This window comes from Schistocerca nitens, chromosome 8 (genome assembly GCF_023898315.1).
Source record: "Schistocerca nitens isolate TAMUIC-IGC-003100 chromosome 8, iqSchNite1.1, whole genome shotgun sequence".
Taxonomy (NCBI): Eukaryota; Metazoa; Arthropoda; class Insecta; order Orthoptera; family Acrididae; genus Schistocerca; species Schistocerca nitens.
In genome coordinates, this window is record NC_064621.1 from 484,400,625 (window position 1) to 484,426,650 (window position 26,026).

At 43.1% G+C, this 26,026-nt stretch overlaps 1 protein-coding gene across 1 annotated transcript in view; it reads right to left on the reverse strand.

Annotated features, from left to right (window-relative positions):
• The window catches only part of LOC126199629 (A disintegrin and metalloproteinase with thrombospondin motifs 7-like), a 583,524-nt gene that overhangs the window by 483,774 nt on the left and 73,724 nt on the right, over nucleotides 1-26,026 (reverse strand). Inside the window, exon 5 of the mRNA XM_049936555.1 lies at nucleotides 19,709-19,883. Coding sequence (XP_049792512.1) covers nucleotides 19,709-19,883 — 175 coding nt within the window. The remainder of the gene's footprint in view (nucleotides 1-19,708; nucleotides 19,884-26,026) is intronic.

Genomic DNA, 26,026 nt, shown 5'->3' on the forward strand with positions numbered 1-26,026 from the left:
ACCTGAGAAGTTAAGTCGCATAGTGCTCGGAGCCATTCGTCAACCCCCCACTCGCAAATTACTGAATGCCGTAGCTGTTCGGATGATATTAGTGCATCGACACTGAAGCAGATGTTATGTAGCCGCCGTAATCTTGCAAAAAATGTACACACTAACGGAAAAAATTGGAACACCAAAAAATTATTAATGCAGAGTAATTAAATTTCGGAAATACATTTGTCTAGAAAACATATTTAAGGGATTAACGTTGCAGGATCACAGGTTAATGCAAGCGCGAGATAAGCCATTGCAAATGTGAAATGCTGGTACACCAGTAACCAGTGTAACTGCGAGAATGTTGTATGGAAGCATGCAAACGTGGAAGCATTGTGTTGTACACGCGCCGGACGTCAGTTTGTGGGATGGTGTTCCATGCCTGTTCCAGTTGGTCGGCCAGTACAGGGACGGCTAATGCTGTTTGTGGATTATGCTGTAGTTGTCGTCCGATGACGTCCCATATATGCTCGATTTCAGACAGATCTGGTTATCGAGCAGCGTGAGGCAACATGACGACACTCTGCAGAGCACGGTGAGCTACATCAGCGGTATTTGAGTGAGCGTTATCACGTTGGGAGACACCCCCTGAAAAGCTATTCATGAGTGGTAGCACAACAGGTCGAATCACCAGACTGACGTACAAGTTTGCATTCAGGGTGCGTGGATAGCCACGATAGTTCACTTGCGGCCATACGAATTCGCAGGCCCAGAGCATAACTTCAGGAGTCTAGCATGCAGACAGGCTGGGCGCAGGCCCTCAACTGGCCTCCTTCTAAACAACACACCAATCACTGGTACCGAGCCAGAACCAGCATTCATCAGAAAACACAACACACCTCCACTCTGCCCTCCAATGAGCTCGCTTTACACTACTGAAGTCGCAAATATCAATGGTTTGGCGTCAGTGACATGCGCGCTACAGAGCGTCTAACTCGGAGTTGGTACATCAATAACCAGTGTAACTGCAAGAATGTTGTATGGAAGCATGCAAACGTGCAAGCATTGTGTGGTACAGGTGCCTGACGTCAGTTTGTGGGATAGTGTTCCTACACTACTGGTCATTAAAATTGCTACACCACGAAGATGACGTGCTACAGAAGCGAAATTTAACCGACAGGAAGAAGATGCTGTGAGATGCAAATGATCAGCTTTTCACAGCATTCACACAAGGTTGGCGCCAGTGGCGACACTTAAAACGTGCTGACATGAGGAAAGTTTCCAACCGATTTCTCATACACAAACAGCAATTGACCGGCGTTGCCTGGTGAAACGTTGTTGTGATGCCTCGTGTAAGGAGGAAAAATGCGTATCATCATGTTTCCGATTTTGATAAAGGTCGGATTGTAGCCTATCGAGATTGCGGTTTATCGTATCGCGACATTGCTGCTCGCGTTGGTCGAGATCCAATGACTGTTAGCAGAATATGGAATCGGTGGGTTCAGAAGGGTAATACGGAACACCGTGCTGGATCCCAACGGCCTCGTATCACTAGCAGTCGAGATGACAGGCATCTTATCCGCATGGCTGTAACGGATCGTGCAGCCACGTCTCGATCCCTGAGTCAACAGATGGGGACGTTCGCAAGGCAACAACCATCTGCACGAACAGTTCGACGACGTTTACAGCAGCATCGACTATCAGCAAGGAAACCATGGTTGCGGTTACCCTTGACGCTGCATCACAGACAGGATCGCCTGCGATGGTGTACTCAATGACGAAGCTGGGTGCACGAATGGCAAAACTTCATTTTTTCGGATGAATCCAGGTTCTGTTTACAGCATCATGATGGTCGCATCCGTGAACGCACATTGGAAGCGTGTATTCGTCATTGCCATACTGGCGTATCAGCCGGCATGATGGTATGGGATGCCATTGGTTACACGTCTCGGTCACCTCTTGTTCGCATTGACGGGACTTTGAACAGTGGACGTTACATTTTAGATGTGTTACTACCCGTGACTCTACCCTTCATGCGATCCCTGCGAAACCCTATATTTCAGAAGGATAATGCACGACCGCATGTTGCAGGTCCTGTACGGGCCTTTCTGGATACAGAAAATGTTCGACAGCTGCCCTGGCCGGCACATTCTCCAGATCTCTCAAAACTGAAAACGTCTGGTCAATGGCGGCCGAGCAACTGGCTCGTCACAATACGCCAGTCACTACTCTTGATGAACTGTGGTATCGTGTTGTAGCTGCATGGGCAGCTGTACCTTTACACGCCATCCAAGTTCTGTTTGACTCAGTGCCCAGGCGTATCAAGGCCGTTATTACGGCCAGAGGTGGTTGCTCGGGGTACTGATTTCTCAGGATCTATGCACCCAAATTGTGTGAAAATATAATCACATGTCGGTTCTAGTATAATATATTTGTCCAATGAATAGCCATTTATCAATTTTAATGGCCAGTAGTGTAATTTGTAGCCGTTCGTTGTGTCACTGAGGTGCCAACTGCTGCTCAAATTGTTGTTGGAGATGCGATATGATGAGCCATAGCCATACGTCGAACACCATGGTCCTCTTTCTCGGTAGTACCACGTGGCCGTCCGGAGTCGTGTCTTCCAGAGACCATACGTTCTGTTGACCACTGTCGCCATTAATCATGTACAGTGGCTACATTCTGCCAATACTTTCTGAAATATCGCAAAAGGACCATCCAGCTTGTCGTAGTCCTATTACACGACGTCGTTCAAACTAAGTGAGGGGTTGAAAATGGCATCTCTGTCGCCTTAAAGGCATTCTTGGGTAACATCAACTCACCTCGCCCAATCGCAAAGGTGATTAACGCTCACGACCGTTACAACTGATTTGTACCGGCATAGTGGCGCTACTTCTGTGACTGGAGCGAATTCTGAATAGACATCATGTTGTAGATGTAGAAACACGCCTACCAACTTTCGTATATGTCGCACAACTCCTTCTTTATGTTGCTACGTGTTCGACAGAACGGACACCATTGAAACACATACATGCCTCAGTACAGTTCTGTAGCTTTTCGGTCACAAACTATGTCATCATGCACTCACTAGAAAGCTGGCACTCCAACGAAGATGTCGTTACGATTCACACTCATGCACAGGTATGTTTTCAGACGTATAGATGTCACAGATCAAAAGTTGTGGTGGTTCATAAGCGAAGAAAGCGCTTCAGCAAGTGAACGCCGTTTGACAGTTGGGAAAACAAAATAAAAAGGCGCCCGCTGGCGCGCGGGCCTGGCACGTAGCAGGCGGACAGGCAGACATTCCGCAGCTGAGGAATGGCGCGCCGTTTTCGGAAGCTTACACCGGAACCCTCTCCCTGCCACGTCATGTATCATGCGCGGAAAAAGGACTCCAGATACCAGAGCCGCCGCAGCCGATAAGCGGACGAGGAGAAACGCTTCCAAATACGGCGGAAGGGGCAGGTGCCTGCGGCACTTAACGGACGGGTCGGCTTCGCCGTTAATCTGCGGCCGAACATCATTCTCGGAAAAAAGATTTATTTTCTGAGCGGCAAGGCGGAAATGAAATGGTATGCTTATAAGCTATGACGACGTGCTGAAAAGTAATGCCTTAGAATTTTGTATGCATAAACACTTAAAGCTTTTTAAATAAAACAAACGTTTTTTTATGTTCTACCTCTTTATGATTCATGTCTACCAGGTGTACCGGTATGAAATGAGCGTTTTTTTGTAAAAATGAAACACTAATTTTGAATAGAAAAGTAAAAACATTTTATTCAAAGTACTGACCGTCGCTTTCTATACATTTTGACCACCTTTCTGGCAATTTGTGGACACCATGCCAATAGAAATGTTCATCTTTTGAAGCAAACCAATCAGAAACCCAATTTTCGACTTCTTCGTAGGAATCGAAGTGTTCCTCAGCCAATGCGTATCCCATTGATGGAAAGAAATGGTAGTCGGAAGAGACCAAGTCTGGTGAATACGGCGGGTGTGGTAGCAGTTCCCAGCCGAGTGTTTTGATTGTATCCTGAACCTGTTTTGATTTGTGTGTAGGTGCATTGTCGTATAAAAAAAATTACATTGCCATGTCTTCTGGCCCATTCTGGTCTTTTTTCGATCAATGCATAGTTCAAATTGATCCTTTGTTGTCTGTAGCGATTAGTATTAACAGTTTCACCGGGTGTTAGAGGTTCATGATACACCACACCTTTCTGATCCCACCAAACACAGAGCATTGTCTTCTTGCCGAATCGATCTGGTTTTGCAGTCGATGTTGATGGTTGTCCCGGATAAATCCATGATTTTTCCCGTTTAGGATTCTTAAAATAAATCCATACCTCATTTCACCTCTGCTTGCACCACTTCATCATTATCAAAGAGAAGTCCTCTAAGGTGTTCCGTAAGTTTTAGAAATATATGACACCGTGTGGGGCCAAGTCGGGACTGTATGGAAGATTACAGTAAACCCAAGGCATCGGATTGTTGCAGATGTCGCAGCCCTCGTATGTGGTCTGGTAGTGTCATGCTAAAGGCGAGGGTGCTCCATGTGTGGACGAACTCTTCGCATTCGTGCCTTTCGTTTTCTGAGGGTCTCGCTGTAGCGTGAAGTGTTTATGGTGGTCCCTTTAGGTATGAATTCCAACTGCACCGCACCCTGAACATCCCAGAACGTTGTGAGCTAGGCTTTGCCTGCTGGTGGCATCGTCTTGAACTTCTTAGGCGTCGTAGTTCCTTTGTTTTCAGGATCAAAATTCTGAATCCACTTTCATCACCGATCACAATGTTGTTAAGCAACCCACCACCTTCACGCCCGAAAAGCAACAGAAATTGTTGACAGAAGCCCAGTCTCCTCTGTTTCATGTCAGTTGTGAGCATTCGAGACACCCGCCGTGCACACAGTTTCCTATGCCGCAGTTCCGCAACGATGGTCTGTACACGCTCTCGTGATATGCCACACTTACTTGATACGTCTGTCTTTGTTATCCGACGATTTTCTCTGATGAGTTCTCATCAATCAGATTCCGGTGAGTCTCGTCGGTTGCTGTACGCGGTTGTCCACTCCGAGCTCCGTCACACATGTTGAAGTTGACACCACCGTTTGTTCATTATAAGCACGAACAACCCAACGTCGCACAGCAATGATGTCAATACAATTATCACCGTACGTTGCTTTCATCCTTCTACGGATTTCAATTGGAGGCACTTTTCAGCGATTTCAAACTGGATTACAGCATTCTGCTTCTCACTCACCGATATAGTCACATTACACATGCCATGTTACACGCTACAGTTTGTAGCCATTAACAGCAGATGTCTGCAACTTGTGTCAGCGAAACAACAAACGCGACCACGTAATACACTATTATTTTGAAATAGAGCAACAAAAACACCGAGAGAAGTGATCACAATGAAATTTATTCCACCGATTAGGGCCGTGACACTACATATCTGTAGATGCATTGTGAGTGTGGAAATACAGTACGGAGTAGCGCCACCACGCTGGGCGTCGTGGCATGGAATCAAAGAGCGAGTGAATGTGCTGCTGGGGAGTACTATGCCACGCGATTTGTATGCGCGTCCACAAAGCATCAACTGTGGCTGCAGGAGGGCATCAATGCACAAGTTTCCGACTGACCGTATCCCAGACATGTTCCATTGGCGACATGTCAGGCAAACGGGCAGGCAAGGGAAGCAGAGGAACCTGCCGTTTTTCGAAGAAGGCTTGCAAATTCCTGGCCAAATGCGACCGGGCGTTGGCTTGTTGAAATATCACATGTTGAACAGCCTGTAGGAGGGGCAGTCGCTAGGACTGTAAAAACTCCTTGATGTAGCGGTAGCTGTTCAGACTGCCCTCAAGACGTAGGAGGCGAGATCGTATATTGTAGGCAAAGGTGCTGCGGACCATCACACTTGGCGTTGGTCCACTATGCCGCTCAACGATAGAACCTGCCCAACTGCGTTCACCACCGTGGTGTCGAAGGTATATGTAGCCATAACTGTGGGATAAGCTGAAGCGGGAATCGTCCGAAAACACTACACTCCGTTACTCAGCTCGCCAGAGTCAGCGTTCATGTGCTAATTGCAGTGTGCATCGCTGGTTCGTTCTGGTCAATGGAAGCAGAGGCAATGGCGTGATTGCCATCAGTCCTACGAGCGAAAGCAGAGGCAATGGCGTGATTGCCATCAGTCCTACGAGCGGAAGCAGAGGCAATGGCGTGATTGCCATCAGTCCTACGAGCGGAAGCAGAGGCAATGGCGTGATTGCCATCAGTCCTACGAGCGGAAGACGGCATCGAACGGCCGACCCTGACGTGTCCACACCCGTTGCAGAGCTCCAAGTCGCGCCAACACTGTGGACAAAGCTGTCTGCCCGTTACGGCCAAGCGGCAAGGTGGCGATCATCTCGAGCGGTGGTCACATTGTTTCGCCCAGTACCCTGTCGGCGCTGTGTACGGCCCTCTTCTCTCCACTGGTTCCACATAGGCCTCACTGTTGAAGCAGCGTTCCCTGTACGAGCCGCAATGTGACAGAACGACGGAACCGCATGCCGAAGACCAACCATTCTGCCCTGTTCGAACCCACTCAGATACCGATATTCCATCCTGTGATGTCGTTGAAGCATAGGGGCACTTGGTTATATGTTTTCACTTCGTATGACGGTTCCACCCCGACTGGGCGTTGTGTAACACTGACCTGTCCAGTCACGCAAGAGGGCTCTGTTGGGTACAGGTGCATTCCAACTGTTTGCCATTTAATTCATTTATTATGGCTCCGCTGTTTTACTCGTCCTCTTATAGTGCCGCGTTGCAGACCATTGCTTCAGAGTGTTTCACTTTTCACGCATAGTAGTGTATTTCTGGAATCGACATTGAGAGCAGAATGAAAAATTCCAAACAGAAACAACTTCTGAACCGCAAACTAAAGTATGACCTACTGAACAGTTGCTGAATTTATTAATGCCACCTGTACATTTTCCATGGGTATGCTCGACAGAGATACAGTGTTAATCTGAGCGTAAAAGGAAAACGATAAACGTTTATAGATCCATGGCTAAACTTTATTACAACAGACGTAATTGTGAGTGCATTTGTACGAATGTATTAGCTGTAATCCCATAGGCATCCGTAACGGACGGGGAGGGGACGGGGCAAGAGGCGAAACTTCCTCCCCTCCTGGAATTTGGACAGGCTTTTTATTAATTACAAAATTATTTCGAATTTCTAGAAACGATTATCTTGGACATTACTGAACAGCAGATTAACATTGCTTAGCATGATGGGAATTACTGTGACTATCTGTCTTTGGTTTATTCTTGGGAGTTTTTTGGTTTTCAAACCGTTCACGAGAAATTATGCTGGTTCGTTGGAGCAGTGGCAGTTCTGGTGTTATTCTGCAGTCAAGATGGATATGAACCTTTACAGAACAGTGCTGAAATGGTGTCCTCAAACTTTTCTTTGCTTCTTCCTCGTAAAGTCTTTACAGGGGAGCAGAAAGGGACCGGTGCAACTTCTTGATGAGAGGATTCTTTGGTAAACGCAAACTTGGCATCACTATACATCTGCTCATCATCTGGCCTCAACTTCTTCAAGAACGCCCCTCTTCTTGCTGCACAACAAAAACTCAGTAGTAGTTTATCGTTTGTCTGTGGACAAAGGTGGCCCGTGATGCCTTGCGAATTCTTCGTTCGGTTTTACACGGCAGAGATATTGCAATTGACTCTGAAGAACACAACTGTGGGTGTACTTAACTTATGAAATTAAATTATACAGGGTGGTCCATTGATCGTGACCGGGCCAAATATCTGACGAAATAAGGGTCAGACAGAAAGACTACAAAGAACGAAACTTGTCTAGCTTGAAGGCGGAAACCAGATGGCGCTATGGTTGGCCTGCTAGATGGCGCTGCCATAGGTCAAATGGATATCAACTGCGTTTTTTAAAAATAGGAACCCCCATTTTTTATTACATATTCGTCTAGTACGTAAAGAAAATGAATGTTTTAGTTCGACCACTTTTTTCGCGTTGTGATAGATGGCGCTGTAATAAACACAAACATATGGCTCACAATTTTAGACGAACAGTTGGTAACAGGTAGGTTTTTTAAATTAAAATACAGAACGTAGGTACGTTTGAACATTTTATTTCGGTTGTTCCAATGTGATACATGTACCTTTGTGAACTCGTCATTTCTGAGAACGCATGCTCTTACAGCGTGATTACCTGTAAATACCACATTAATGCAATAAATGCTCAAAATGACGTCCACAGCGAGTAGTTCGCCTTTCGTAATGTTCGCACATGCACTGACAATACGCTGACGCATGTTGTCAGGCGTTGTCGGTGGATCACGATAGCAAATATCATTCAACTTTCCCCACAGAAAGAAATCCGGGATGTCAGATCCGGTGAACGTGCGGGCCATGATATGGTGCTTCGACGACCAATCCACCTGTCATGAAATATACTATTCAATACTGCTTCAACCGCACGCAAGCTATGTGCCGGGCATCCATCATGTTGGAAGTACATCGCCATTCTGTCATGCAGTGAAACATCTTGTAGTAACATCGGTAGAACATTACGTAGGAAATCAGCATACATTGCACCATTTAGATTGCCATCGATAAAATGTGGGCCAATTATCCTTCCCCAGATAATTCCGCACCATACATTAACCCGCCAAGGTCGCTGATGTTCCACTTGTCGCAGCCATCGTGGATTTTCCGTTGCCCAAAAGTGCATATTATGCCGGTTTACGTTGCCGGTGTTGGTGAATGGCGCTTCGTCGCTAAATAGAACGCGTGCAAAAAATCTGTTATCGTGCCATCATTTCTCTTGTGCCCAGTGGCAGAACTGTACACGACGTTCAAAGTCGTCGCCATGCAACTCCTGGTGCATAGAAATATGGTACGGGTGCAATCGATGTTGATGTAGCATTCTCAACACCGACTTTTTGAGATCCCCGATTCTCGAGCAATTTGTCTGCTACTGATGTGCGGATTAGCCGCGAAAGCAGCTAAAACACCTACGTGGGCATCATCATTTGTTGCAGGTCGTGGTTGACGTTTCACATGTGGCTGATCACTTCCTGTTTCCTTAAATAACGTAACAATCCAGCGAACGGTCCGGACACTTGGATGATGTCGTCCAGGATACCGAGCGGCATACATAGCACACGCCCGTTGGGCATTTTGATCACAACAGCCATACATCAACACGATATCGACCTTTTCCACAATTGGTAAACGGTCCATTTTAACACGTGTAATGTATCACGAAGCAAATACCGTCCGCACTGGCGGAATGTTACGTGATACCACGTACTTATACGTTTGTGACTATTACAGCGCCATCTATCACAAAGCGAAAAAATGAGTCCAACTAAAAATTCATATTTCTTTACATACTACACGAATATTTAATAAAAAACGGGGGTTCCTATTTTTAAAAAACGCAGTTTATATCCGTTTGACCTATGGCAGCGCCATCTAGCGGGCCAACCATAGCGCCATCTGGTTTCCCACTTCAAGCCAGACGAGTTTTGTTCTTTGTAGTTTTTTCGTTTGGTGCTTATTTCTTGAGGTATTTGGCCCAGTCACTATCAATGGACTACCCTGTATAGTTCCAGAGACTTTTACAAGTCTCAAACATCAATGATGAATATATGCAGACTAAAGCGACGAATGAACATTTATACCAAGTCTGGTATTCGAACTCAGGTCTCCTGCTTACTAGACAGATACACTAACCACTACGCCACCCTGTACAGTGGCTTTGCATAACTGTACAGACTACCTTAACTCGCCTCTCCATCAATACAAATTCCCATTCACGCCTCAGCTCACTTGGTACTCCCCTAAACTTGGGCAGCATCGAACTAAATGGGGGATCTTGCCTAAAATCCAGGTATCGGAACTTTAATCAAATGGAACTATATGGTTCCAGAGACCCTTACAAGTCTCTGACGCTTATGATGTATATGTACAGACTGAAGCGACAAATCCAAATTTGTACCAAGGCCGGGATTTGAATGCGTGTCTCCTGCTGACTGGGCATATGCACTAACCGTTGCGCCATCCCGCCACAGTGCCATTGCATCAATGGACGAACTGCCCTAGCACGCCTCCAACGCTTCAGTCGAAACAGAAAACCCCATTTTATGTGACAGAAGAGACGAAAAATGTGTAAAATTCCATGAACTAGAATCTTCTCTTTTCTACTGAGTGGAACTCTGCGCTGCTTGCAGCCATAGAACTACCGTCTTCACAGTCCAATTCGACCGAATGCACAATAGTGAGACAACATGGAGAAACGAGGGCAACCTTGTTTATGTCCTGGCCAGTTAAAAGTCAATTCTATCGGGTAATTTCAGTGTGATTTTGGAATATTTGTACGTTCATATAGACAGTTATAGACCCCGGGCTACACTTTACATCACCAACCCAAGAAATGTTAATTTCTAATCACGTTTGGTTCAAAATCTGTCAGTATATATAATAAAATAGAGACCGTAAAAGTGATGGAACAAATCTATAACGTGTTCAGATGCGTATCAAACCTAACATGCTTTTCTATCAAAGTTCGAGCGTGTAACACCATTTCGAAGAGTATTTCATGTTGGCTATTTTTGTTGATATTCAACAGGATTTTCTCAACCTACCGCACTTATTTCTGTTTTAGATCATTTCGTTTCATACCACATTATGAGACTACAATTAATTTGTTTTGTCAGTGTTTTCTAGTTTTTTTTTCATATCTCGTTGGATACGCTGCATTTAATCACATGCGTATGAAATGTTTCATAGTTGAATCAAGAAGACGGTATTTACAGTGAGGTGACAAAAGTTATGGGATGATTATACGCCGACATACAAATGGCGGTAATACCATGTACACAAGGTATAAAAGGGCAGTGGATTGATGGAGCTGTCATGTGTAGTCAGCTCATTCATGTGAAAAGATTTCCGACGTGATTAAGACCGCATGACGGGAATTAAAAGACTTTGAACGCGGAATGGTAGTTTGACCTAGGCGCATGGCACATTTTTCCATTTCGGAAATCGTCGGGGAATTCAATATTCAGAGATCCATAGTGTAAAGAATGTGCCGAGAATACCAAATTTCAGTCACTACTTCTCACAACGGACAACGCAGTGGCTGACAGCCTTCATTTAATGACCGAGAACAGCGGCGTTTTTGTAGAGTTGGCATTGTTAACAGAAAAGCAAAATCGCGTGAAATAATTGCAGAAATCAATGTGGACCTTACAACGAACGTATCAGTTAGGAAAGTGCGGCGAAATTTGGCATTAATGGGATATGGCAGCAAGTTCCTTTGACAACAGCACGACATTGCCTGCAGCGCCTCTCCTGGGTTCGTGACCACATCGGTTGGGCCCTAGACGACTTGAAAACCGTAGCCTGGTCAGATGAGTCCCGATTTCAATTTGTGAGAGGTATGGTAGGGTTCAAGTGTCTCGCAGACCCCTCAAATCCATACACCCAAGTCGTCAACAAGGTACTATGGAAGGTGGTGATGACTTCATTATCGCGTGGGCTGTGTTTACATAGCGTAGACTATGTCGTCTTGTCCAGCTGAACCGTTCATTCACTGAAAATGGACACGCTGGGCTACGTGTAGACCATTTTCAGCCGTTCATGGACTTCATTTACCAAACAAAGATGGAATTTTTATGGATGACAATGCGCAATGTCACTGGGCCACAGTTGTTTGCTATTGATTTGAAGAACATTCTGGCCAATTCGAGAGAATGACTTGGCCACCGAGGTCGCCCAACATGAATCACTTAGAATATTTATAGGACATAATCGAGAGGTCAGTTCGTGCACAAAATCCTGCACCGGCAACACTTTCGCAATTATGGACGGCTACAGAGGCAGCATGGCTCTGTGTTTCTGCAGGGGACTTGTAATGACTTGATGAGTCCATGTCACGTCCAGTTGCTGACCTACGCCGTGCAAAATGAGGGCCGACACGCTATTCCGAGGTATCCCATGACTTATGACACCTCAATCAATATTCAAATTGCACCATTTTACGTTGTCGAACGCTTTTTCTACGTTTACGTCTTTTTTGGACTCTTAAACATGGTCCGGGTGAGTCATTAGGAAAATAGGATAATGTCCTCTTTTTTAAGGTTACACTACTGCTTCAACTCGAAAGTGCAGAAATGTAACTCTCTGAACTCTCAGAATCGGAAACTCAAGAATTTAACCTTCTTTCCAATAATGTGATACTTGTTCTAGACTTCTCTCCTTTCTATGTCGCCGATTTTAGAGCAACTGAAATAACTGGCGTGGCAATTATCGTGAAATACGAGATGCGAGGCTGCCAACTAAAAGCATTACGTTTGCAACAACGCTAGATATCTCACCTCCTAATAATTTCACATTAGAATGGTTATTATCAACTGCTTTATTCATAGTTACTTGTTGGTCGTTGTGAATTAAAAAGTGTCAATGTTTAATCGAAATCATACCAAAAGACAAATGTGTCTTTAGTGAGAAATTACAAAAACGATTTCCTGACTTTAGGCCTGGAAGAATCAACTCCCAGGCGAATATCTTACCTCACTGTCTGGTACAGTCGTTCTAGTTGCCAATAAAGGTGAGATTTATTATCTTGCGACCGTTTGTACGTAAAGACCGTGCTATGACATTGGAAATTCACCTATAATAGTTCAGGTTTTGTTATTCTGAACAACTTATAATACATCTATATCCACATGGACACTCTGCAAATCGCACTTAAGTGCCTGGCAGAGGATTCATCGAACCACCTTCACAATGATTCTCTATGATTCCAATCTAGAACAGCATGCGAAAAAAACGAACACCTAAATCTTTCCGTGCGAGCTATGGTTCCCCTTATTTTATTATGATGATCGTTTCGCCTTCTATATGTCGGCATCAACAAAATATTTTTGCATTCGGAGGAGAAATTTGGTGGTCGGAATTTCGTGAAAAAATCCTGCCGCAACGAGAACGGCCTTTGTTTTATCGATGTGCACTCCAAATCCTGTATCAAGTCCGTGACAGTCTCTCCCCTATTTCTCTTTGAACTTTGTCCGTTAACCCTATCTGAACGGGTCCCAAACCGTGCAGCAGTACTCCGAACAACGTCGGAGAAGCGCGGTAGAGCTGTATATCTTTTTCTAAGTGTTCTGCCAATAAAACGCAATGTTTGGTTCGCCTTCCTCACAAAATTTTCTGTGTGTTCTTTCTAATTTAAGTTGTTCGTAATTGTACTTCCCAGGTATTTAGTTAAATTTACGGGCTTCAAATTTGACTGATTTATCGAGTAACCGAAGTTTAACTGATTCCTTTTGGCACCCATGTGGATGAGCTCACTTTTCATTATTTAAGGTCAAATGCCAATTTTCGCACCATTCAGATATATTTTCTAAATCGTTTTGCGTTTTGTTTTTATCTTCTGAAGACTTAACTAGGCGATAAACGACAGCATCGTCTGCAAACAACATAAGACGCAAGCTCATATTGTTTATACAGATTGTTTCTACAGATAAGGAACAGCAAAGTGCTCGAACACTATCGTGGCGAGCGCCAGAAATCACTTCTGTTTTACTCGATGACTCTCCGACAATTACTGCGAACTGTGACCTCTCCGACAGGAAATCGAGAATCCAGCTGTATAACTGAGACGACATTCAATAAGCACGCTATTTGATTACAAGCCGCTTTTGAGGCAGGGTGTTAAAAGACTTCTGGAAATCTTACAAACACGGAACCAATTTGGAATCCTTTGTCGATACACTCAACGCTTCGTGTGAGTCAAGAGCTAGTTCTGTTTCAGAAGAACGACGTTTTCTAAATCCATGTTGACTGTGTGTCAATAGACCGTTCTCTTTGAGGTAATTCTTAATGTTCGAACACAATATATGTTGCAAAATCGTGCTGAATATCGACGTTAATGATGTGCGCCTGTAATTTAGTGGATTACTCCTATTCCCTTTCTTGAATATTGGTGTGACCCGTGCAACTTGCCAATCTTTGAGTACGTATCTTTCATCGAGCGAACGGGTCTATTTGATTGGTAAGTATGGAGCTATTCTATCGGCATACTCTGAAAGGCACATAATTGGTATACAGTCTGGACCGGAAGACTTGCTTTTATTAAGTAATTTAAGCTACTACTCCGAGGTATTTACTTCCAAGTTATTTACGCTGACAGCTATTCTTGAGACGAATTCTGGAATATTTACTTCGTCTTTTTTGGTGAAGGAATTTCGGAAGGCTGTGTTTAGTAACTCTGCTTTGGCAGCACTGTCTTCGATAGTATTTCTATTGCTGTCGCTCACAGAAGGCATTGATTGCGTATTGCCGCTAACATATTTTACGCTGGACCAGGATCTCTTTGGATTTTCTGCACGGTGTCAAGACAAAGTTTCGTTGTGGAAACCATTATAAGCATATCGCATTGTAGTTCGCGCTAAATTTCGAACTTCTGTAAAAGATCGTCAATCTTGGGGACTTAGAGTTCGTTGAAATTTGGCATGCTCTTTTCGTTGTTTCTACGACAGTGTCTCTGGCCTGTTTTGTGTACCATGGGGAATCAGCTTCGCCATTTGATAATTTATTTGGTATAAATCTCTCAACTGTTGTCGATACTATTTCTTTGAATTCAAGCCACATCTGGTCTGCACTTACAGTGTTAATTAGGAAGGAGCGGAGACTATGTCTGGAAGTTATCAAGCGAATTTATCTCTTTTTTTTGAGTAGATATATTTTTCGTTTATTTTTGAAGGATTTGGGAATTACAGTATTCAGTCCTATTAGGATAATCCTGTGTTCACTAATCCCTGTACCCGTTTTGATGCTCGTCATTATCTCAGATTTATTTGTTGCTGACAGGTCAAGCGTATTTTCACAACCATTTTTTATTCGAGTGGGCTCATTAACTAACTGCTGGAAATAATTTCCAGAGACAGCATTTAGCATAATTTCGGATGATGTTTTATGCGTATCTCCGGATTAAAACATGAATTTTCACCAAAGTTTCGAGGGTAAATTGAAGTTACCACCAACTATAATTGTTTGAGGTAGCTACGTGTTTGAAATTAGACTCAAGTTTCCTTTGAAAATTTCAGCAACTGTATTAGCTTTGGGAAGTTGGTAAAAGGATCCATGTATCAATTTATTTCGATAGCTAAGAATTACCTCAACCCATACACACAGCTCACAGAAAGTATCTACTTCAATTTCGCTAAACATAAACTACTTCTAACAGCAACACACAAGACACCGCCAACTGTATTTAGCCTATTCTTTTTGAACACCGTTAAGTCCTTGGGAAAAATTTTGGTTGAACTTACCTCCAGCTTTAGTCAGCTTTCAGCGCCTATTACGATTTGAGCTTCAGTGTTTTCAAAAAATGGTTCAAATGGCTCTGAGCACTATGGGACTTAACATCTATGGTCATCAGTCCCCTATAACTTAGAACTACTTAAACCTAACTAACCTAAGGACATCACACAACACCCAGCCATCACGAGGCAGAGAAAATCCCTGACCCCGCCGGGAATCGAACCCGGGAACCCGGGCGTGGGAAGCGAGAACGCTACCGCACGACCACGAGCTGCGGGCAATCAGTGTTTTCTATTAGCGCTTGGAGTTCTGGTGCTTCTCCAACACAGCTGCGACAATTGACATCGTAATGGTTGCTAGATCTATGGTCTCCCTGTATTCTACCTGCATCATTTGAGAATTACGTCCTTTTTGTGTTTCCCCAGACTCTAACATAAAACCGCGCAGTCCATGCTACGCAGTCCCCGCTACCCGTATAGCCGCCTCCTGCATATAATTTGTACAATTATTATTTTGCAGGGGGTCGCACCTAGAAGACGTGGTATTGATGCAGGGCACACATTAGATATTAATTCCATAATATTAGAAATATTTAATTATTTTTCTATTTACACAGCACTTTCGTCAAATTGTAGATGTACAACATAGGCAACTGTTTAGTCATTCTAAGAGTAGGTGACTGTCTCTTTTCCATTGTGTTACAACACTAATTGAAATATATCGTGCACTGAAACCATATTTTATTCCTCAGGATGCAATTCGAATTTTGACTGAAATATTTTTTTTTTGACATGAGATTAGTGAAGCACGGTTATGGTTTATTCATTTTCGTATGCCGTTATTTCACCATAGTATTTTAGCCTGGAAAAAAGAGAAAAATTCACTTGCAGAAGTAATATACATTCTAGAGTGTCTGTTGAATGTTCTTCAAGGAAGACAAGGAATTTCAAATCTTTGAAATTAAAAATAATTTATAGTATAAAGAGGCATGAAGTTTATAATTCTGAATGTGACATACTAGAAGGAGAAATAGAACGTGCGTATGATGCAACAACTAAAAATCTTTAGTAATGGTTGGCTGAGTATCAAGAGTTTTTAGTGTTTATATCGATGAGTTTGAAGAATTTTCCAAACTGAGAAGATGTGGAACAAACAATTCTGTATCTAAAGGATAAGCTTAATATTAAAATATATAATATAACGTGCTTTGACCAGTTCTGCAATTTTCTGACTTTTATGACGAACCTGGCTAATGTTAATGGAGGCGATCCTCCGATTGCGAAAACATTCTGTTGGCATCCACCTACATAGGGAGAAATGGTCATTGCAATAAAATAAGAGAAATCAGGGCTCGCACAGATAAATTTAAGTGCTCGTTTTTCCCGCCTGCCTTTCGAGAGTGGAACGGTAGAGAGACAGCTTGAAGGTGGTTCATTGAACCCTCTGCCAGGCACTTTATTGTGAATAGCAGAGTAATCACGTAGATATATATATGTAGCTGCTATCAAATGATATCTGTCCAAGAGACAAAGAATGTTGATTGTTTCCAGAGCTACTAAAAGCTGCAGAGTTTTTCTTTGCTATTCCTGGACGCATGCTAGCGTAGAAAGGATTTTTTTCACTAGTAAACAGTCAGTGGACCTAATGCAGAAACAGACTCAGTGTTGAGTCTGTTAAGGAAATTGTAAGTGTGCAATATAATTATAAGGATTATTCTTATTTACAGATTTATGATTATTTGTTGCAAAAGAAGAAATTACTTCCAGAAATTTGGTCTTCAAATAAATAGCTGAGTACTTTAGATAATTGTGATATAGATGAAGATAACTAGTTTACTACTGGTGAATTTTTTATACTTTGTATTAAGATCCGCCACAAATTATTGTACCGTAGTACGATTCAATAAATTGATATGAAATGCTACTTATTATACATGTTCCAGTTGAAAACCATTCACAGCAGTATAAACAGTACAGATATTTTCGTGATATGAGAGTGTGTACATTGGGTTGGTGCATAAGTTCGTAGCGTTTTTGCGTTAAGTGGACTAAACACAACATCAGTAATATATTCTCGTTCACCATTTACAGCAGTCTGCCAACGCTGGGGTAGCCGTTGAAATCACTTGGTTTTGGGACGAAGAACTCGTCGAGCCACGTTCGCAGCCCATCTTCATTCGGAAAGGAAGTTATTTGAAGACTGTTCTATAGGGAGCGGAAAAGGGGAAAATCTGAGGGCGCAGCGTCAGGTTAATAAGGAGGGTGCGGAGATGGCTTCCCAACCGAATTCCTGTATAGCATCTTTTTTTTTTTCAGTCTAGCAGAATGCGGGCGGGCATTATCGTGCATTAGCATCACTTCACGCAGTCTTCCTGGTCGTTGTTCTTAGACTGCGCCTGCAAGACGTCTTAGTCATTGACAATAAACGTGAGCAGCAATGGTTACACCTCGGGGAAGCATTCGTAGTACAGCACACCATCACTATTCGACCAGACCCATAACGTTATCTTTTGTGGATACGCGCAGGTCTTTGTAAGGAAAGTTTCTGCTTTGTTTGGGCTCATCCATTACTGTCTTTTCTTTATGTTAGCACAAAAACGTTTCTCCTCACCAGTTACGATGGTGGCTAGGAATAGTCGGAGCTGTTCACGAGCCAATTGACGAGCAAGCAGAGACGCACATATTGCCACCCGATTTACGAAACTTCCCCATTACATGAAAATGTCGTACGATGGTGGCAATGACCGCAGTTCGTCACATTTGCCAGCTCTCGAGTACAGTGACAAAGATCATTGTGGATTAAAGCATTTAAACGATCTTCATCGACCCCCGAAGGTCCTTCTGAACGTCGAGAATCACTAATGTTAAGACAATCCTCCTTAAAACACGCAAACTATTCTCTTTCCGTGCTCTACCCAATGGCATTATCCCCATACACGGCGCAAGTGTTTCTGGGTGCCTCCACGGCCGTCACACATCTACTGAACTCAAACACAGGAATGTGTAGAAAATGTTCCGATTTCTCCACTTGGCACTCCAGTTCCTACGGTCCACAGCTCCACTCATTATCTCCAAATGACAATATGTAAACTCAAATAGTAACAGTAACTACAAATAAAAAATTCCAATCGATAAATAAACCCATAGCAAGCAGAATATCAACATGCAAAACAAAAACATTATGAGCTTATGCGTAAACGTAATAATTGAAACATCCCGTTTGAAAAATTAATGAATTACTGTACTGATAAACCTCTACGTTAAGTGATTTTCAAACAGCTGAGCAAAACTGAACGTACTCAGACATTACTCTTTTTTTATTCTGATCAACACTAAACTGACACACAATATTTTTAGCGCATCGCAATCTGACTTTTAATAATCCCTACAAAAGAATGGCCCTGACTAACAATAACCTATACCTTTCATGAATCACTTACCTCACAAAAATCTTCGTTACTCGAACTACTGCAATACAGCGAGCGCCACTACTGCCAGCTGAATAAAAGAGTCAAACTACTGAAGGCACTAACTACTTATAGGCAAATGAAAGATTTTGAGAGAGAACAAACAATGTATTTACCTTAATAGTGTTCAAAAGTTATAATATATATATCAGTTCATGACATCCAGTCTTACAAATTAACTGTCTCTGATGGACACACGTCCAGATAATCCGCTCTCAAAACTCCGCCATTTCTCTCCCCACATCCACCACTGCTGGCGGCTCAACAGCTGCGCAACGCTACGAGCCACAGACTGCAGATAGCACAGTCAGTGATTTTCATACAGAGCGCTACGTGGCGTTACCAACATAAAAACCTAAACAGCCTACTTACATATTTTTATGGTATTAATGGAAAGGAGATGATAGTATAATTGCCTCCCACCCCCGTCTTCTGTGTTTCTTCTTGCTGTAGTTAAATTGTGCTCTGTTTCATTCTCACCTAATTCTTACTGAAATTTTTCGAGTCAGGCACCAGTTATGTGTAGTTAGGATGTGCAACAAAATATTTAGTTAGAATAAATAATCTACGTGAAAGATAAATTCTTTGGTGTCGATCTTACCCCCTTACTCCGATTTCCAATCCTGAATTAATCAAGTTGCTTCATGCACGACATGGAGTGCTATTTATCTGGCTGCTTAAAGAAATTTGCGTACTTGTAATTGAATTATTTAAATAATTAAACTAATAATTTTCCAGTTCCGTTTTTTTCTAAATGATTAGGAAGGACTTGGGCTGGTGGCGACCCGGAATTTCTGAATTTTTATCATTAGGCCTAATTGTGTGAGAAAAGCAGCTAGAAATGCGAGATAACGTATATGGCTCGATGAGCAACGTCGTAAAGATAGTAATACGTTACACGCTATTTGTAAGGAACGTACTTTGTGAGAAGTGTTCCTGACCTGAGGTGGCGCACGTCCGGCGCGGCCTCAGCTGGTGTGCGTCGAGCTGCCTGCGCGACACGACGTGCAGCTGGCCGCCGCCCGCCACACGAGTCCTGTGGCCACGCGCGGGCTGCACCAGCAGCTGCAAGTCGCCGGCGCGCACGTAGCCTGCCTGTGCAGCCGTCACCGCCAATAACTTCACCTTCACCCGTCAGTGTTATGCTACAATCCGAGGAAATGCCACTGGTTATTAGCAAAATTTTTTCGCTACGCCGAGTCCCACAAAAGCGAGTTAAAAGAATATTTTCGTCCGAGATATATACAGCTAATATACACTACTGGCCGTTAAAATTGCTACACCAAGAAGAAATGAAGATGATAAACGGGTATTCATTGGACGGATAAATTATACTAGAACTGACATGTGACTACATTTTCACGCAATTTGGGTACATAGATAATGAGAAGTAGGTACCCAGAACAACCACCTCTGGCCGTAATAACGGCCTTGATACGCCTGGGCATTGAATCAAACAGAGCTTGAATGGCGTGTACAGGTACAGCTGCCCACGCAGCTTCAACACGATACCACAGTTCATCAAGAGTAGTGACTGGCGTATTGTGACGAGCCAGTTGCTCGGCCACCATTGACCAGACGTTTTCAATTGGTGAGAGATCTGGAGAATGTGCTGGCCAGGTCAGTACTCAAACATTTTCTGTATCCAGAAAGGCCCGTACAGGACCTGCAACATGCGGTCGTGCATTATCCTGCTGAAATGTAGGGTTTCGCAGGAATCGAGTGAAGCGTAGAGCCACGGGTCTTAACACATCTGAAATGTAACGTCCACTGTTCAAAGTGCGGTCAATACGAACAGGAGGTGACCGAGACGTGTAACCAGTAGCACCCTATACCACGCCGGGTGATACGCCAGTATGGCGATGACGAATACACGCTTCCAATGTGCGTTCACCGCGATGTCGCCAAACACGGATGCGACCATCATGATGCTGTAAACAGAACCTGGATTCATCCGAAAAAATGAGGTTTTGCCATTCGTGCACCCAGGTTCGTCGTTGAGTACACCATCGCAGGCGCTCCTGTCTGTGATGCAGCGTCAAGGGTAACCGCAGCCATAGTCTCCGAGCTGATAGTCCATGCTGCTGTAAACGTCGTCGAAATGTGCGTGTAGATGGTTGTTGTCTTGCAAACGTCCCCATCTGTTGACTCAGGGATCGAGAGGTGGCTGCACGATCCGTTACAGCCATGCGAATAAGATGCCTGTCATCTCGATTGCTAGTGATACGAGGCCATTGGGATACAGCACGGCGTTCCGTATTACCCTCCTGAACCCACCGATTCCATATTCTGCTAACAGTCATTGGATTTCGACCAACGCGAGCAGCAATGTCGGGATACGATAAACCGCAATCGCGATAGGCTACAATCCGACCTTCATCAAAGTCGGAAACGTGATGGTATGCATTTCTCCTCCTTACACGAGGCATCGTAACAACGTTTTTCCAGGCAACGCCGATCAACTGCTCTTTGTGTATGAGAAATCGGTTGGAAACTTTCCTCATGTCAGCACGTTGTAGGTGTCGCCACCGGCGCCAAGCTTGTGTGAGTGCTCTGAAAAGCTAATCATTTGCATATCACAGCATCTTCTTCCTGTCGGTTAAATTTCGCGTCTGTAGCAAGTCATCTTCGTGGTGTAGCAATTTTAATCGCCAGTAGTGTGTAATCTTCATTTAATGCTTCAGCAAAAGGCATCATATTACTAACTGGCAAAGATTTTCGTCGGACAGAAGCACATGGTGGAAGGCCTATATCGTGGTCGTCAAACCGTTTTCGAATTATACAGTGTGCTCCAAAATTCACGTTACAAACTTCTACGACTTGTAGATTGGACTGAGTAGACCATATTTTGAATAGGTACTCATGCCCGGAAACGTACAGTTTCCGTGCTACAGCGGTTTGAAAACACGTTTGCTACAATGGTATGCAACTCGGCAGTCATGGTGAGGGGTAGGGGGGGTTGCTTACATCGGATCGGCTGATGTCTTTTGACGTCTATCCTATCTCTCGGACCTTGTCTGACCCTTATTTAGGGTGTCTGTGAGTGTTAGAGCAACATGGCTGAGTATACGTTTGCAGAATACACCGACATGATCCTTCCGAACGGCGAAACTCACGTTAAAGGATGAGCTGTTCGTCGCCTTTATCGACATCGTTATCCAAAACGTCTCACTCCATTGCATATCCTTTTCGCCACAATATTACGTAGACTTCGAGGGAGGTGTACCTTCACCATCAGCAGGCGGGACTGTGGTGCTCAAGGAGACGCCGCACACACGTATTGGAAGAGGACGTAATGCACCACATTAAGAGAGCAACTCAAGGTCAGAGAGGGTGGATAGACGTCAAATGACATCAGCCGATCCGACTTACGTACTCCTCCCCCCCCCTCCCCGCCCCCCCCCATGACTACCTTGTGCATACCTACCTACCAAACAAGTTTTCAAACAGATCTAACATCTTTCCGGACATGGATTCCAATTCAAAATATTATCTAGAGCGTCCTGTATAACACGTTTTACGTTAACCAATCATGAACGTTTTGGAGAAAGAGAATCCTCTGTACAGATGTCAGCATAGATTCCGAAAACGCATGTTTTGTAAAATGAAGCATGTTCTCTTTTTCCATGAGATCTAGAGCACCGGAGGCAACGGGATTCTAGATTCGTGCCATGTTCCTTCACATGTGATACAGTTTCTCGGTGTCATTTAATGAACAAAGTACAAGCTTTCCGATATCGGATTTACGAATTTGTATCAGACGGAACTCGGTGTATTGGCTCTGAGCACTATGGGACTCAACTGCTGAGGTCATTAGTCCCAACTCGGTGTATTGTTCTTGATCTTAGTAATAGGTCATTAGCTACCTTTTGAGACTAGAGAAACTAGAGATGATATTCAGTTCTCCGATACTGGAATGTAGAGCATTTAGAAGTCAGCTTCCTCCCATGCTGAATAGCGCCCCACCTGTCTGTCCCTCTCCTCCCTCCAAACCCCCTCCCCCCCATTAGGGATGCCCATGCAGACATTTTAAAAATGAAAATTCATAATATGTTTCTAATAAAAACTTTCTCTCGTGACAATTGTCCATATAAAAAGGTATATTAGGTATAAGAAGAGTACTGTCAATTTAAAAATTGAAATATCGGGATAAGTATCGTATAGACTTCGAACTCAATTGAGATGACATATTTTCGATATTCAGACGAAAATATTTGGTAACTTGAGCGAACGAAACCGAGATTAAAACTAATTCAAGTAGTTCGAGTGCCCTTTAATCACTTCACTAATTACCAGCTGCGCCTCAAGCGCTGGCACGTGAAAATGGTACAGGGAACAAACTTTAACACTGCGGTTAGGTAAAAATTATATTATATGAGAGCCTGAAAGCTAAAGATGAAATTAGGAGCACCTTGTTTCCAAAAACATTGTCCAGCGCCTTGTAGCTTACCTGGGCCGTATTGGAAGGAGGTGAATACTACACATAATGTACTTAACATCTTAACACTACTCATTACTAATAATAACTGCTGGAAAAAAAAAGGATCGACCTATGAGGGGAAAATCATCGTCTGGCAGGAGTTTCAGATTAAAATATTCAATTTATCACAAATTTGCATAAACAGATTTTTATGGATTTCTGATTTAAATTTTTTGAACTTTTTTACCCGTCGTGTGACAAATGCTCGCTTCTTGGGCCGCACTGGTACTTGCTTTGGATCACATTCGGCCCACAGGCCGTATGTTCAACACCCCTGTTCGAGCGTGCTGAAAAGTGAGCTCCAGCGAATTTTAATATATGATTACAACAACGCTAGACTTTTTAGCATTCTGGGCCAATAATTTATACTCAAAGAAATATAAGTCAAGATTTTGAGAACGGTTTGTAACTGAGCTAGAACAGCCGAACTCAACGAAAGATATAATCTACATCTCCGCACTAAACGAAGAACGACGGTTGAAATGAGGAACGACTGACCATCCAGAAAAGATCGAGACCGCGACAGGAACGAAACTGGCCTTAAACAAATGGTGAAAGACCGTTACTTACAAGGCAATCCAAATTTTGTATATTTATGGTACGTGATTTCAGAACTCAACTATTAATCATCGAAAACAATTCGATGCAACTATCCAAAAATCTCCAGAAAATCGACTTCGTAGTTTTCTGAGAGTCTTTAACACCATAAAAACAGGTCAGTATTTCGACAGGTAGCATGGCTCTGTGGTAGGATGCTTGTGCATTGTGTAGGTGCGTGTTCTAAGAGCATTCTCTTGAAGTGCAAAGTACGTGATGATGAAAAAAAAAAAAACGGTAGTGGTCGAGACTGGTAATCATTGGACTGGTGGTTCAAATTTTGTTTCGGTCATTCTTTTTTTTCATTAAATACAAAATTCAACAAATATATGCTAACTAACAAATATCCAATTGTAAATTTTATCAAAAATCCTCATATTCTTATTTCTAAATACGGTTTTCATTGCAAACATAAATTCTTACAAGGGAACCTCCCCATCGCCCCCCCCCCCCTTAGATTTAGTTATAAGTTGGCACAGTGGATAGGCCTTGGAAAACTGAACACAGATCAATTGAGAAAACAGGAAGAAAGTGTGTGGAACCGTGAAAAAAAATTAGTAAAATATACGAACTGAATAGTCCATGTGCAAGACAGGCAACATCAAGGAGAAGGTGAGCTCACGGGCGCCGTGGTCCCGTGGTTAGCGTAAGAAGCTGATCAACTAGAGGTCCTTGGTTCAAGTCTTCCCTCGCCTGAAAATTTTACTTTCTTTATTTTCGCAAAGTTATGATCTGTCCGTTCGTTCATTGACGTCTCTGTTCACTGCAATAAGTTTAGTGTCTGTGTTTTGCGACCGCACCGCAAAACCGTGCGATTAGTAGCACCGCCGTGCCTAACAATGGGAACCGAAAACATTTGATCGCAAGGTCATAGGTCAACCGATTCCTCCACGGGAAAACACGTCTGATATATTCTATACGACACTGGTGACGGCATGTGCGTCACATGACAGGAATATGTTGTCGACCCACCTAACTTGTACACTTAGCGAATGGGTAAAAAGATTCTTCTACCTAGCCCGATTTAGGTTTTCTTGTGGATGTGATAATCACTCCCAAAAAAGTGATGAAAACATAAGAGTTTGTCACATAAACTGAAAATAAAAAGTTAAAGATTTCACTGGAGGGAAGACTTGAACCTAATACCTCTCGTTCTGTAGCTGCTCTCGCTAACCACGTGACCACGGCGCTCCTAGATTCCCGGTCTCCTTGATGTTGCCTATCTTCGCATGGACTACTCAGTTTGTATATTTTACTAATTTTTTTCATTGTTCCACACAACTTCTTCCTGTTTTCTCGATTGATCTGTGTTCAGTTTTTCAAGGCCTATCCACTGTGTCAACTTATAACTAAATCTGAGGGGGGTGCGATGGGGAGGTTCCCTTGTTAGTTACCAATTTTTTATAAAATATTTTTTGTAAATTTTGTCACGCTAAAAAGTTACAAATTAATTTTCTTCATCTTTATATATTTTGTGCTTCACGAAGTTCCTCTTGGAACATGTATCTTTGTTTAAAAATTTAAATCAGCTCAGAATCGAATCCAGGCTGCCCATGCGGCAGACGAACATTCAGCCACTGAGCACAATGCCTGCCGAAAAATTAACATTTATTTACAGTACTAAAGATCCACAGATGATTTCAAAGTCGATTTTTCTCGAAATTTTTTTTGTATCAAACAGCTTAAATGAATTGATATTTGAGTTCTGAATTTCATGTACGACAAATATAATAAAATAAAAACGCCCGAATCTAGGGTGTAGAATAATAACCGCTACGAGTTAAAAAAAGAGTCACTGTTACCAGTCACCGTTTTATTTATTTCCACGACGCGTTTCGAAGGTTTAAACCTCCATCATCGGGTGGATTTACATTAGTAAGTATTACATTTGTGTGTGTGTTGTGTTACGATTTTTGGAGGAACTTGTGGCACTGCCTTCAGTCATCACAGGTTCCTTTTGCAGCCGTAACACATCACATGTATACTGCCACACGACAGCAAAAGGAACCTGTGATGACTGAAGGCAGTGCCACAAATTCCTCCAAAAATCGTAACACAACACACACACAAATGTAATACTTACTAATGTAAATCCACCCGATGATGGAGGTTTAAACCTTCGAAACGCGTCGTGGAAATAAATAAAACGGTGACTGGTAAC